Raw genomic sequence first — 14,048 nt, forward strand, 5'->3', positions numbered from 1 at the left:
ATATAGGTTGAATTTAAACAAATTAAATTTAGTAATATTCAACTTAATTTTTCATTTAAATTCAGCCCAAATAAATAATTTACAAACACTTACCTTAATTTTGTTTTGTAAATCCAAGGAATCATCCTTGAATCATTTTTTTCAATGCATATAAGCATACACATATATTACTATCTATATTACACGTCATAGATTATTAGTATCAAAAAAGTGTTCCGACATTGTTTGCAATACATTTCTCTATTCTTCAATATATTGCTTTAACTATATCTTGTCAAACAAGTTCTTTATTTTGCTGATTAAGCACTTATGCTGTCACATGGAAATGTTTATGAGTAAAAATGTGAAATGTGTTCTAATTGATAAAAAAGTATGTATTTTTCTATGTGAGTTAATTTTATAATTATTGTTTAATAGGAAAGAAAATTATACTGGAACTATCAACAAATCATTTTACCATAACAGCAAGATTAAAAAAAAACAGGGCGTGCCTACATAACAGCCAAGAATATGCTATGCAACTCTCATGAGTTCAGAATGTGCCCATTAAATATTCTATGGAATACCTCATCCTAAAAAGGATTTAATGGCTTAAGTGCACGTCAAATGGCAATATATTAATAGAGTAAAATAAATATTTGTAAATGAACAAGTTAATTAGCTGCAGTGATGCTCAATCAAAATAACACCCGAGATAGAGGCTGTGAACCTAATAATTGGGGATATTTTAACAAGTATAGGTTTGACTTATGACAGATACCACCAGTTATAGGCTATCTGTGAGTCTGTCCTCAACTTGCTCATAAAATGGGTCAAGAAAGCCGATCATAAATCAGAAGGTTTGGGCTTGCCCATGTATAGATTTTGCTTACTGTGCATGGTCAACTTCAATAAAAGCCCAGTGGAGAGAGCAGAAGGGCTGCAGAGGAGACCTCAGACGTTCCTGCCAGTGGTAAGAGCTCATGCTGGCTGTGACTGTACCTAAAGTTAATTGAGTTTTAAATTCTTTGATTGAGGATTAATACATTGTATGCTGTTTTTTTATTGAAGGGTAGTGAATTATTCATCTGGTCTCAAGGAACGCAAGGTAAGATTTTGGGTAGAGCTTGTTTATTTGTGAGAAGATATCTAAAGCATGCTGCATTTAAATAACTTAAACAAAGATGTTTTAATTAAGAAAATTCAATTTGAATTAAATTAGATTTTTAAAGCTCTTTTCACAATAACTATCACCTTTACAAAAGGTGAATGTTATTACATCACAATCAAAATGAGTTAAGGTGTAACTAACCTTAATAACAATGAATACATTGTTAATAAAGTGATCTAATCATTACAACAATTAAGAACAATTTACAAAAATCTAATCTATTTTGGGATCTGTATCTGTATCTATTTACAGATACTCTATATGCACCTAAAAATATTGTAGTAGTAGGATAATTCTAGGGATTAGGTGCATTGTGTTGTTTAGTACAAAGCACTGAAGGTGCACTTAACATAATAGCTTTTTAATGTCTCATATTATAGTCATGTTTTTGTTCCACTTGTAAGGTGATGACAGCCCATACAACTGATTATGAAAACTGGAACAAAGAGAGCACAGTATAAACATAACTCAACATAAGCTAAAGTTTAGGACTTTAGCTCAAACTGTTTTGTGTTAATAAAAATCCAATAACTAAACTCCACAAATAACTTTACACAAATGTAACTTTCTGTCATTACAAATTTTTCTATTTTCATCTTAATTTCATTTTTAGCAAAAACTTATTTATTAAACTCCCCATGGGCAGTTTTAATAGAAATCAAAATAGATAATTGTCAGATCATACTAACAAAAAAGTTACACAATTTTTATTGAAGATGATAAGACTCTTCTCAAATATTATACACAAGCTCTCCAAAATAGACAGACGGTTGTATCTTAACAGGATCTATGCATATTCCGATCACACTTTGTCCATGGTTATAGTATGCATCACCTTAGGACATCTGCCCAGTTTCAACAAAACATGTCAAAAATATATATATAAAAAAAAAAAACTATTATCAAACATCACAACTAACATTCTGTGCATAATTCTTCATTTTTTAAACACAAAATAAGATTTAAAAATAAAACAACATTGTTTAAAATAATACTCTACTAATGACAGTGAATAGTGATGAGCAAAGTTGTGAAAAAGCAAGATTAATAAATGTTGCTTGGCTGCTTAAATGCTCCTCACTTATATTTATTCTATATTCTATGTTTTTATACATTTTATGTAAAATTGTTTGCATTATAAATGAAAATAATATTAATTTTAAAATTAAATATTCATACTACTTTCTTTAGTAAGCCGCCACCATGAGTACTGACGCGGAGATGGCCATTTATGGCAAGGCTGCCATTTTCCTCCGTAAGCCTGAGAAGGAGAGAATTGAAGCTCAGAGCAAACCATTTGATGCCAAAACCGCTTGTTATGTGGTTGATGACAAAGAGCTGTACGTCAAGGGAACAATCAAGAGCAAAGATGGTGGCAAAGTCACTGTTGTTACACTTGACACTCAGACGGTAATTTTACTCTTGCAATTCAAGCAGTTGTTATTTACACGCTAGAATGCTTTTTTAAAATTTTGTTTTAGTTATTTATTTTGCATTCATGTAAACACTTTCTTTTTATTTAAATTTATAGGAGAAAGTTGTTAAGGAGGATGATGTCCACCCAATGAATCCTCCCAAGTTTGACAAGATTGAGGACATGGCCATGATGACCCATCTCAATGAACCCTCTGTGCTGTATAACCTCAAAGAGCGTTATGCAGCATGGATGATCTACGTAAGTTCTGAAACAACCTAAAACAGCACTGCAAGACATTTAGTCTGTGTGTTTGCCATCTGTTCACTTCTCTCCTCATTTCAGACCTACTCTGGGCTGTTCTGCGCCACTGTAAACCCCTACAAGTGGCTCCCAGTGTATGACGCAGAAGTGGTTGCTGCCTACAGAGGCAAGAAGCGTATGGAGGCTCCACCCCACATCTTCTCTGTCTCTGACAACGCCTATCAGTTCATGTTGACTGGTGAGATTACAACATCTGAATTACAAAATTCTGAAGTTCACATTCATCATTTTAACAAAACAATTGCTAAAACATTATTACCTTTGCATTTACAGACAGAGAGAACCAGTCTGTCCTGATTACGTATGTATCTAATCTAATTGAGATGCTGAGAACAGGTTTAGTTTCAACTTGTGCAACTTCTACATGTCTTATCATTTTATGTCTTCTTGTCTCTCATAAACCAGTGGAGAATCTGGTGCTGGAAAGACTGTGAACACCAAACGTGTCATCCAGTACTTTGCCACCGTTGCAGTTCAGGGCGGTGACAAGAAGAAAGAGCAAGCTGCTGGCAAAATGCAGGTATGAGTTTAAAACTCTAGAAAATATTGCTAAAAAAATGTTTAGAAATTTAATGGAAAATTAATGAAACTTTAAACTACACAGGGCTCTCTTGAGGATCAGATCATTGCTGCCAACCCTCTGCTTGAGGCTTATGGTAATGCCAAGACTGTGAGAAATGACAACTCCTCTCGTTTTGTAAGTCAAATCTTAGTCAGTTGGTTTGTCTATAAATTGATTTTATTTTGACTCTAATTGTTGTTATTATTGTTTTGTTATTATGTTTAAAACAGGGTAAATTCATCAGAATTCATTTCGGCACATCTGGAAAACTGGCTAGTGCTGACATTGAGACATGTAGGTGGACATGATTTGATCTGTCTTTGTCTGTCACTCTTCAGATGATTGTGACTCAAGTTGATTCTCTCAACAGATCTGCTGGAGAAATCTAGAGTGACATTCCAGCTTCCAGATGAGAGAGGCTACCACATCTTCTACCAGATGATGACCAACCACAAGCCTGAGCTGATTGGTAGATGCACATATTTCATTCAGTGCTTGTTATTGTAAATGTAATATTGTAAACTGCATAATAAATGTTCTGCTCTTATTTTACAGAAATGACGCTCATCACCACCAACCCCTATGACTTCCCCATGTGCAGTCAGGGTCAGATCACAGTGGCAAGCATTGATGATAAAGAGGAGCTGGTTGCTACTGATGTGAGTCAATGTTTGATTATTGATTTATTCTATATAGATATGACAGATCGTAGGTCTCATTCTTCTCTGTAATCTCCAGACTGCTATTGACATTCTGGGCTTCACTGGTGAAGAGAAAATGGGTATCTACAAGTTCACTGGAGCTGTGCTTCATCATGGTAACATGAAGTTCAAGCAGAAGCAGCGTGAGGAGCAGGCAGAGCCTGATGGCACAGAGGGTGAGACCCAGTTGCACTAATGTGTGTCATCACATATGATGCTTTTGACCGATCATTGTTTCTGTTTACAATAATCAATGGTTGAATTTAAAAGTCAGGAAAATAAATGATTGTATGGTAATTTTAAAATCACAGAGGCTGACAAAATCGCTTACCTTCTGGGTTTGAACTCTGCTGATATGCTGAAGGCTTTGTGCTACCCCCGAGTGAAGGTCGGAAATGAGTTTGTGACCAAAGGACAGACTGTGCCACAGGTATGCAGTAACATTTTTAGCTGGTCCATCAGTTTTATTAGAAACTCATAAGTGAATCAGAGTAGTTATTGCTAGTTGTTTAATTTTATTAAAGAGCATATTTTTAAAAAAATGAACTGTGTTCTACTTACAGGTGTACAACTCTGTTAGCGCCTTGTCCAAATCTATCTATGAGAGGATGTTCTTGTGGATGGTCATTCGTATCAACCAGATGTTGGACACAAAACAACAAAGAAATTTCTTCATTGGTGTGCTGGATATTGCTGGCTTTGAGATCTTTGATGTAGGAAGGATTCTTTCATTTCTTTATACTTCAAACTGAGACATATTCAGTAGTCAGTAAATAATCCTGTTTCTTCTCTAGTTCAACAGCATGGAGCAGCTGTGCATCAACTTCACTAATGAGAAACTGCAACAGTTTTTCAACCACCACATGTTTGTGCTGGAACAAGAGGAGTACAAGAAGGAGGGCATTGTTTGGGAGTTCATTGACTTCGGCATGGACTTGGCCGCTTGCATTGAGCTCATTGAGAAGGTTTTTACTGGTTTATGGATATATTCATTTCCATTGTCTATTCTCAAAATCATACAATTTTTACTAACAAACTTACTAACCTTCTTTTACAAACAGCCCTTAGGTATCTTCTCCATCCTTGAAGAGGAGTGCATGTTCCCCAAGGCTACAGACACTTCCTTCAAGAACAAGCTGTATGATCAGCATCTTGGCAAGTGCAATGCTTTCCAGAAACCAAAGCCTGCCAAAGGCAAGGCTGAGGCTCACTTCTCCCTGGTCCACTATGCTGGAACTGTGGACTACAACATTTCTGGCTGGCTGGACAAGAACAAGGATCCACTGAACGAGTCTGTTGTGCAGCTTTACCAGAAGTCTTCTGTCAAACTGCTGGCTACTCTCTACCCACCTGTTGTTGAGGGTAAAGACATAAGTGTTAATATGTTCATTTGAATCATATTAACCAAACTTGGATTTTTTTCTTTCTAGTTATTACATTATGTGTACCATTGTATTGTTATATAAATAGAGACTGGTGGCGGAAAGAAGGGAGGCAAAAAGAAGGGTGGTTCCATGCAGACTGTGTCTTCCCAGTTCAGGGTATGTTTTTGTTTGAGACCATTTTAAAACTGAAAACAGCTACATGGGTTTACCTAGTTGACTCTAGGTCAGAGAAACAATACATAAAAAATTGAATGAATATGAATAAAATACTTTTTATATGATTAAACAGGAAAACTTGGGCAAGCTCATGACCAACTTGAGGAGCACTCACCCTCACTTTGTGCGTTGTCTGATTCCTAACGAGTCCAAGACTCCAGGTAAAGAAATAAATGACTTACATATGTGCTGACATAAACACAATGTTAAATATTTTTGTTTACAATACTATCAATATTTACTAAGCTCATGATGTATACTTTTCCTTATAGGTCTTATGGAGAACTTCCTGGTTATCCACCAGCTGAGGTGTAACGGTGTACTGGAGGGTATCAGAATCTGCAGAAAGGGTTTCCCCAGCAGAATCCTCTATGGTGACTTCAAGCAGAGGTAAATGGGACATCATATAAACATGTAATTTATTTACTGTAAGAGTAACTTAGTTAAAATTAATAAAGTATTTAAAACATTTTCCACAGATACAAGGTGTTGAATGCCAGTGTTATCCCAGAGGGACAGTTCATTGACAACAAGAAGGCCAGTGAGAAACTCTTGGGATCCATCGACGTTAATCATGATGAGTACAGATTTGGACACACAAAGGTTCATATTTTAATCCACAGTTTTAAGAGATTCAGTGATCAGTGTAGTTTAGATTAGACATCAATTTATTTTCCTTTTCTCTATTTACATGAATTCAGGTGTTCTTCAAAGCTGGTCTTCTGGGTACCCTTGAGGAGATGCGTGATGAGAAACTGGCAACTCTAGTCACAATGACCCAGGCTCTCTGCCGTGCTTACCTGATGAGGAGAGAGTTTGTGAAGATGATGGAGAGGAGGTGAGGGAAAAGCATGAGTTATAATTGTGTGAATGGTAAAAAGTAATGATTATGGCATTTAATGATGAACTATTCACAGGGAGTCCATTTACACCATCCAGTACAACATCCGCTCATTTATGAATGTCAAACACTGGCCATGGATGAAGGTTTACTACAAGATTAAGCCTCTGCTGAAGAGTGCTGAGACTGAGAAAGAGCTGGCAACCATGAAAGAGGACTTTGTCAAATGTAAAGAGGCTTTGGCCAAGGCTGAAGCCAAAAAGAAAGAGCTGGAAGAGAAGATGGTGGCACTGCTGCAAGAGAAAAATGATCTGCAGCTGGCAGTGGCTTCTGTGAGTATTCTTAATTTAATAAACTCAATCTCATCTCCATTAAAATTAGTTTGCAATGATATAACAATGTGTTTTCCTAACAGGAATCAGAGAATCTCTCAGATGCTGAAGAGAGGTGTGAGGGTCTGATCAAGAGCAAAATCCAGCTTGAGGCTAAACTCAAAGAGACAACTGAGAGACTGGAGGATGAGGAAGAAATCAATGCTGAACTGACAGCCAAGAAGAGGAAACTGGAGGACGAGTGCTCTGAGCTGAAGAAGGACATTGATGACCTGGAGCTCACCTTGGCTAAAGTGGAAAAGGAAAAACATGCCACTGAGAATAAGGTTGGAAGCTAAGGCTTTTTTACTTCCTTTTTAGAATTATTATTTAACTGTTGATAAAAGTATTCAATACAATGAATATATATATATATATATATATATATATATATATATATATATATATATATATATATATATATATATATATATATATATATTCCATATAAAATACTAAGTGTATTTGAAATCAAATCACACAGGTCAAGAACTTGACAGAGGAAATGGCATCTCAAGATGAGAGCATTGCCAAGCTTACAAAGGAGAAGAAAGCCCTCCAAGAGGCACATCAGCAGACTCTGGATGATCTTCAGGCTGAGGAGGACAAAGTCAACACCCTGACCAAATCCAAGACAAAGCTTGAGCAGCAAGTTGATGATGTGAGCTCTTCATTAAACATGGAAGTAAATTATTTACCTTTTTTACTTCGAACATATTTTAAATATCATTGTCCCACAGCTTGAGGGTTCCCTTGAACAAGAAAAGAAGCTTCGTATGGACCTGGAGAGAGCCAAGAGAAAGCTTGAAGGAGATTTGAAATTGGCCCAAGAGTCTATTATGGACCTGGAGAATGACAAGCAGCAGTCTGAAGAGAAAATTAAAAAGTAAATAAAACAAGAAATATTTAAACAAAACAATTCATGGATTTGCTGTGCACAAACCATTGATACTTGATCACCCACAGGAAAGACTTCGAAACTGCTCAGCTGCTCAGCAAGATTGAAGATGAACAATCTTTGGGTGCTCAGCTCCAGAAGAAGATTAAAGAGCTGCAGGTTTTTCATTTAAACTTATTAAACAATGTTAAAGGCAGAGATGTAACAAAAACTAACATAGCTTAATTAATTATCTGAATCCATAGGCTCGCATTGAGGAACTGGAGGAAGAGATTGAGGCTGAGCGTGCTGCTCGTGCCAAGGTTGAGAAGCAGAGAGCCGATCTCTCCAGGGAACTTGAGGAGATCAGTGAGAGGCTTGAGGAGGCTGGAGGAGCCACTGCTGCTCAAATCGAGATGAATAAGAAGCGTGAAGCTGAATTCCAGAAGCTGCGTCGTGATCTTGAAGAGTCCACCCTTCAGCATGAAGCTACTGCTGCTGCCCTGCGCAAGAAGCAGGCTGACAGTGTGGCTGAGCTGGGAGAGCAAATCGACAACCTCCAGCGTGTCAAGCAGAAGCTTGAGAAAGAGAAGAGTGAATACAAAATGGAGATCGATGATCTCTCCAGCAACATGGAGGCTGTTGCCAAAGCAAAGGTTCGAGGATAGTTTTTTTTTAATTCAAGTAAATTTATCTAATTTGGTTAGGAGTACTAACAATTTAATGACTTTGTTTTTTACAGGCCAATCTTGAGAAGATGTGCCGCACAGTTGAGGACCAACTTAGTGAAATTAAGTCCAAGAATGATGAGAACCTTCGCCAGATAAATGATCTCAGTGCTCAAAGAGCAAGACTTCAAACTGAGAATGGTAACTAATTCAAAAGTCAACTCTTTAAATATTAAATCCAAAAAATACGTTTGATATTAGCTGAGAGATTAGTTACTTTGATATTAGTTATAGTACTAGTCTGACACAACAATATAAATCTTAAAAGGTGAGTTTGGCCGTCAGCTTGAGGAGAAGGAAGCTCTGGTTTCTCAGCTCACACGAGGAAAACAGGCTTTCACTCAGCAAATTGAGGAGCTTAAGAGGCAGATTGAAGAGGAGGTTAAGGTAATACAAAATAAAAGGTTATTTATGTATATCTTACATTTACTATACAGCCAATTTAATAGTATGTGACATGTTTCCTAGGCTAAGAACGCACTGGCCCACGCTGTACAATCAGCCCGTCATGACTGCGACCTGCTCCGTGAGCAGTTTGAGGAAGAGCAGGAGGCAAAGGCTGAGCTGCAGCGGGGAATGTCAAAGGCCAACAGTGAGGTTGCTCAGTGGAGAACCAAATATGAAACTGATGCCATCCAGCGCACAGAAGAACTTGAAGAGTCTAAGTAAGAACTTTACAATTGCAACTCATACTGTGAGTTTTTTTGTGTCATTGCATACATTTTTTTACTAATGACTATGAAATATTTAACAGGAAGAAGCTTGCTCAGCGTCTGCAAGAGGCAGAGGAACAAATTGAGGCAGTGAACTCCAAATGTGCATCTCTGGAGAAGACCAAACAGAGACTCCAGGGTGAAGTGGAGGACCTCATGATTGATGTGGAGAGAGCCAATGCTTTGGCTGCCAACCTTGACAAAAAGCAGAGGAACTTTGACAAGGTAAAATATGGAATTAAACTGTGATTTGATTTTTCTCTTTAAGAAAGTAGTATGAGCTTTCTTCTAGAGACTACAAGTTGAAAAACCTGATCGTAATATATTTCCCACTAAAGGTCCTGGCAGAATGGAAGCAGAAATATGAGGAAGGTCAGGCAGAGCTGGAAGGTGCCCAGAAAGAAGCTCGTTCACTCAGCACTGAGCTGTTCAAGATGAAGAACTCCTATGAGGAGACTCTGGATCAGCTGGAGACCCTCAAGAGAGAGAACAAGAATCTGCAGCGTAAGAATCAAACATTAAGAATAAAAATATGTGATGAATGAATGTTCTTTATGAAAGGATGATTTTTCTTTCTACAGAGGAGATTTCAGATCTGACAGAGCAATTAGGTGAGACTGGTAAGAGCATCCATGAGCTGGAAAAGGCCAAGAAGACAGTGGAGACTGAGAAGGCAGAGATTCAAACTGCCCTGGAAGAGGCTGAAGTGAGTATATGGAGATTTACATGGGGTTATTTATTTTATACTTTCTTTTATACTATGTTGTTAATCTGTGATTTCATTCTGAAAATGAAACTTTTATCATAGGGCACCCTGGAGCATGAGGAGTCCAAGATTCTTCGTGTCCAGCTTGAGCTAAACCAGGTCAAGGGTGAGATTGACAGGAAGCTGGCAGAGAAGGATGAGGAGATGGAGCAGATCAAGAGGAACAGTCAGAGAGTTACTGAAGCCATGCAGAGCACTCTGGACTCTGAAGTCAGAAGCAGGAATGATGCTCTCAGAATCAAGAAGAAGATGGAGGGAGACCTTAATGAGATGGAGATTCAGCTGAGCCATGCCAATCGCCAGGCAGCTGAGGCCCAGAAACAGCTCAGAAATGTTCAGGCACAACTCAAAGTATGACTTCTCCTTAGCTTTAGGTGTATTAATATGTTTGTCAATTTTAAGCTATGTGCTTACACAAAGCACACAGAAAGCCTTTTGTAAAGATGTTGTTATGTTCAGGATGCCCAGCTGCACCTTGATGATGCCGTGAGAGGACAGGAAGACATGAAGGAGCAGGTGGCCATGGTGGAGCGCAGAAACACTCTGATGCAGTCTGAGATTGAGGAGCTGAGAGCTGCTCTGGAGCAGACAGAGAGAGGACGCAAAGTGGCTGAACAAGAGCTGGTGGATGCCAGTGAGCGTGTTGGGCTGCTGCACTCTCAAGTAAAAGCATATAATTTCTACATTGAAAGCATGGAAATTGAGTAGAGCATCCTTATAAACATTCATATTGTTGCTTCCATGTTGTAGAACACAAGTCTTCTGAACACCAAGAAGAAGCTTGAGACTGACCTTGTTCAGATCCAGAGTGAAGTTGAAGACACTGTACAGGAAGCCAGAAATGCAGAGGAGAAGGCCAAGAAGGCCATCACTGATGTGAGCAACAGAAGATGACAAATATACCACCGAGGAATGGTACACTTATAAAATATGAATCTATTAAGTTTCTGTATATGCTTACAAAAGGCTGCAATGATGGCAGAGGAGCTGAAGAAGGAGCAGGACACCAGTGCTCACCTTGAGAGGATGAAGAAGAATCTGGAGGTCACAGTCAAGGACCTGCAGCACCGTCTGGATGAGGCTGAGAATCTGGCCATGAAGGGAGGAAAAAAACAACTCCAGAAACTGGAGTCCAGAGTAAGCATATATTTTTTCATGGTAATACATATATTACATATATTTTAATGTTAATCATTATTATGTAAATAGTGAGTCGTAACACACTGGAAAGTAAAAAAAAAAATCAAAACATATGTTGAGTAAAGTAAGTTCAATAATGTGTCTTTATTATATTTATTATTTATATATAATATTTATTATATATGTATTTAATTATTTTATTATCTATTTAGGTTCGTGAGCTTGAGAGTGAAGTTGAAGCAGAGCAGAGGCGTGGAGCTGATGCTGTTAAAGGCGTCCGCAAATATGAGAGAAGAGTCAAGGAGCTCACCTACCAGGTAAAGACATCTGAGTAAAAGTTTTAATCAAATATAAAATGAAGGTTGGTAAAATAGATCAAATTAATCTATGTTCCCTGTATGCAGACTGAGGAGGACAAGAAGAATGTCAACAGACTGCAGGATCTGGTTGATAAGCTTCAGCTGAAGGTCAAGGCTTACAAGAGACAGTCTGAAGAAGCTGTGAGTTCCTCTTTTGAGAACTTAGACACCTGTGAACTTTCAAGATGTTCTTTTACTGATACAGTTGTATGTGACTTTGCAGGAGGAACAAGCCAACTCTCACCTGTCCAAGTTGAGGAAGGTGCAGCATGAGCTGGAGGAGGCTGAGGAGCGTGCTGATATTGCTGAGTCCCAGGTCAACAAGCTCAGAGCCAAGAGCCGTGACGCTGGAAAGGTCAGTTGCATATTACAAGACTGTACTTTAAAATTAGTATTTAGCTTATGTTATGAATATATGGGGATTATTAACATGCCATATTTATGTGCTTCTTTTTTTCTAGGCCAAAGAAGAGTAAAGCCCTTAAACCTGAAGGAAGGCTCTACTGAAGTCATATAATATGACTGTTCTGTAGATATATTTTTAAATAAATATGTGCTTACTGGAAAATACATTTGTTATGGGTGATCTTTAAAATAACTTCACGCTAAAATGTATATTATTATGTATGTATGACAGCAACAGCTCCAGCAAAGGTAGAGTGATCGAATGAAGAGGGTTAGGGTTAGAAAAAAAATAACATTGCTTTATTTTACACTAGTGCTTTATTGAAGGAAGATTTCACTCAAAATGAATAGTTGCACACATTTATGAATGGATTGGGGTCCAAAAGTTGGTTCAATAGTGTATTTATAAATGTAATTACAGAAATGAATTACATGTATGTATTTGAACAAGAGATATTGAATGTTAATGCAAAAATGAAGTACTATAAATAAAAATATGAGTTACATAAACAAACATAGAAACAAACATATAAAGCATAGAAGTATTTCTAACAAAACACCTGGTGCATTAAGACAGGAGGAGTGTGTCCTACAGGTGGCTTGTCAAGCCCACTCACCTGCATGGAGTATGTTCATGTCTCATACAATTATGTGATGCATCGCACCTATGTTTTATTAAAGAGATCTTGTTAATCATGTTTTGAACTGAGAAAGTGTGTCTGAGCCTCTGATATTCTCAGTAAGGCTATTCCATAGTTCAGCAGCCAGAAAATCTGAATGCTCGACCTCCTTTAGTAGATTTTGCTATTCTGGGTACTACCAGAAGCCCCGAGTTTGAGATCTTAAAGAGCAGGTTTGATTGTAGCAAGACAGAGGGTTGGTTAGATAAGCAGGAACTATATTATTTAAAGCTTTATAGGTGAGAAGCAATATTTTATAATGAAAACGAAAATTAACAGGCAGCCAGTGTAAGAATAAATTTAGGGTTGACATGGTCATATTTTTTTGACCTGGTATGAACTCTGGCAGCTGCATTTTGCACTAACTGAAATTTATTAATAGAGGACGCTGGGCACCCAGCGAACAGAGCATTACAGTAATCAAGCTTAGAAGTCATAAAAGCATGAACTAGCTTTTCTGCATTTGAGATAGATAGCATGCTTTTTAGCTTTGATATTTCTTAGATTAAAGAAGGTGATTTTTTGTGACATGGGAGATATGGTTTTTCAAATTTAAGTTGCTGTCAAATATAACACCCAGTTCTTTTACAGTAGAGCTAATGTTAACTTTGTCTACATTTAAAAAAAGGAAATAGTTGGTCATCCAGTTTTTTACATCTTTTATACATTCAGTTAGCTTAGAGTTCACACGTGTTATCAGGTTTTGATGAAAAACATAATTGCGTATCATCTGCATAGCAGTGAAAGCTGATCCCATGTCTTCTAATAATGTCTCCCAGGGGTAGCATGTATATTGTAAACAGCAAAGGACTAAAACTGATGCTTGAGGCACCCCATACTTCACAGGCCTGATTTGTGAAAGCTGTCCATTTATATTTACAAATTGGTAACCGTCAATTAAGTACGACTCAAACCATGAAAAAGCCTGTACCTGGACACCTGTAAAATTTAAGCGATTTATGAGGATATCATTATCGGTAGTGTCAAATGTAGCACTGAGGTCAAATAAAACTAGTAACGTGATAAGTCGCTGTCAGCAGCTAAAAGTAAATAGTTCAATCTTTTCACTAAAGTGGTTTCCATACTGTGATGAGGCCTGAAACCTGACAGAAATGCTTTAAAAACATTGTTTATCTGTAGAAAGTAGCATAATTAGGCAAAAACAACCTTTTCTACTATTTTAGACATAAATGGAAGATTTGAAATAATCCTACAATTAGCTAGGTTGCTGCAATCAAGTTGTGGTTTCTTAATAAAAGGCTTAATAACAGCATGAAGGGGTTTGAAACATGGCCTAATGATAAAGAAGTGTTGATAATGTTAAGAAGAGGTTCTCCTACTACATGTAGCGACTCTTTCAGTAATTTTATTGCAATTGGGTCTAGCATACATGTAGCTGGATTAGACATTAGACAC

At 37.5% G+C, this 14,048-nt stretch overlaps 1 protein-coding gene across 2 annotated transcripts; it reads left to right on the forward strand.

Annotated features, from left to right (window-relative positions):
* The first annotated feature begins 921 nt into the window (after nt 1–921).
* Nucleotides 922–12,115, forward strand: myhz2 (myosin, heavy polypeptide 2, fast muscle specific). 2 transcript variants are annotated; one of them, XM_005171786.6, is made up of 41 exons: nt 922–952; nt 1,051–1,087; nt 2,342–2,560; nt 2,682–2,825; nt 2,910–3,066; nt 3,162–3,189; nt 3,294–3,408; nt 3,493–3,585; nt 3,681–3,744; nt 3,821–3,919; nt 4,006–4,109; nt 4,189–4,327; nt 4,463–4,581; nt 4,715–4,864; nt 4,946–5,116; nt 5,213–5,513; nt 5,622–5,692; nt 5,826–5,913; nt 6,025–6,142; nt 6,232–6,355; nt 6,454–6,590; nt 6,670–6,925; nt 7,009–7,251; nt 7,449–7,625; nt 7,705–7,850; nt 7,931–8,021; nt 8,108–8,497; nt 8,584–8,710; nt 8,838–8,956; nt 9,038–9,234; nt 9,324–9,507; nt 9,621–9,786; nt 9,864–9,988; nt 10,091–10,399; nt 10,508–10,711; nt 10,799–10,924; nt 11,015–11,185; nt 11,401–11,505; nt 11,593–11,688; nt 11,771–11,902; nt 12,009–12,115. In XM_005171786.6, exons 3-41 carry the CDS (start codon nt 2,354–2,356, stop codon nt 12,021–12,023), a joined length of 5,808 nt encoding a protein of 1,935 aa, XP_005171843.1. In that variant the 5' UTR covers nt 922–952; nt 1,051–1,087; nt 2,342–2,353; the 3' UTR covers nt 12,024–12,115.
* Nucleotides 12,116–14,048: the final 1,933 nt, after the last annotated feature.

The sequence above is a fragment of the Danio rerio genome, chromosome 5 (assembly GCF_049306965.1).
Source record: "Danio rerio strain Tuebingen ecotype United States chromosome 5, GRCz12tu, whole genome shotgun sequence".
Lineage (NCBI taxonomy): Eukaryota > Metazoa > Chordata > Actinopteri > Cypriniformes > Danionidae > Danio > Danio rerio.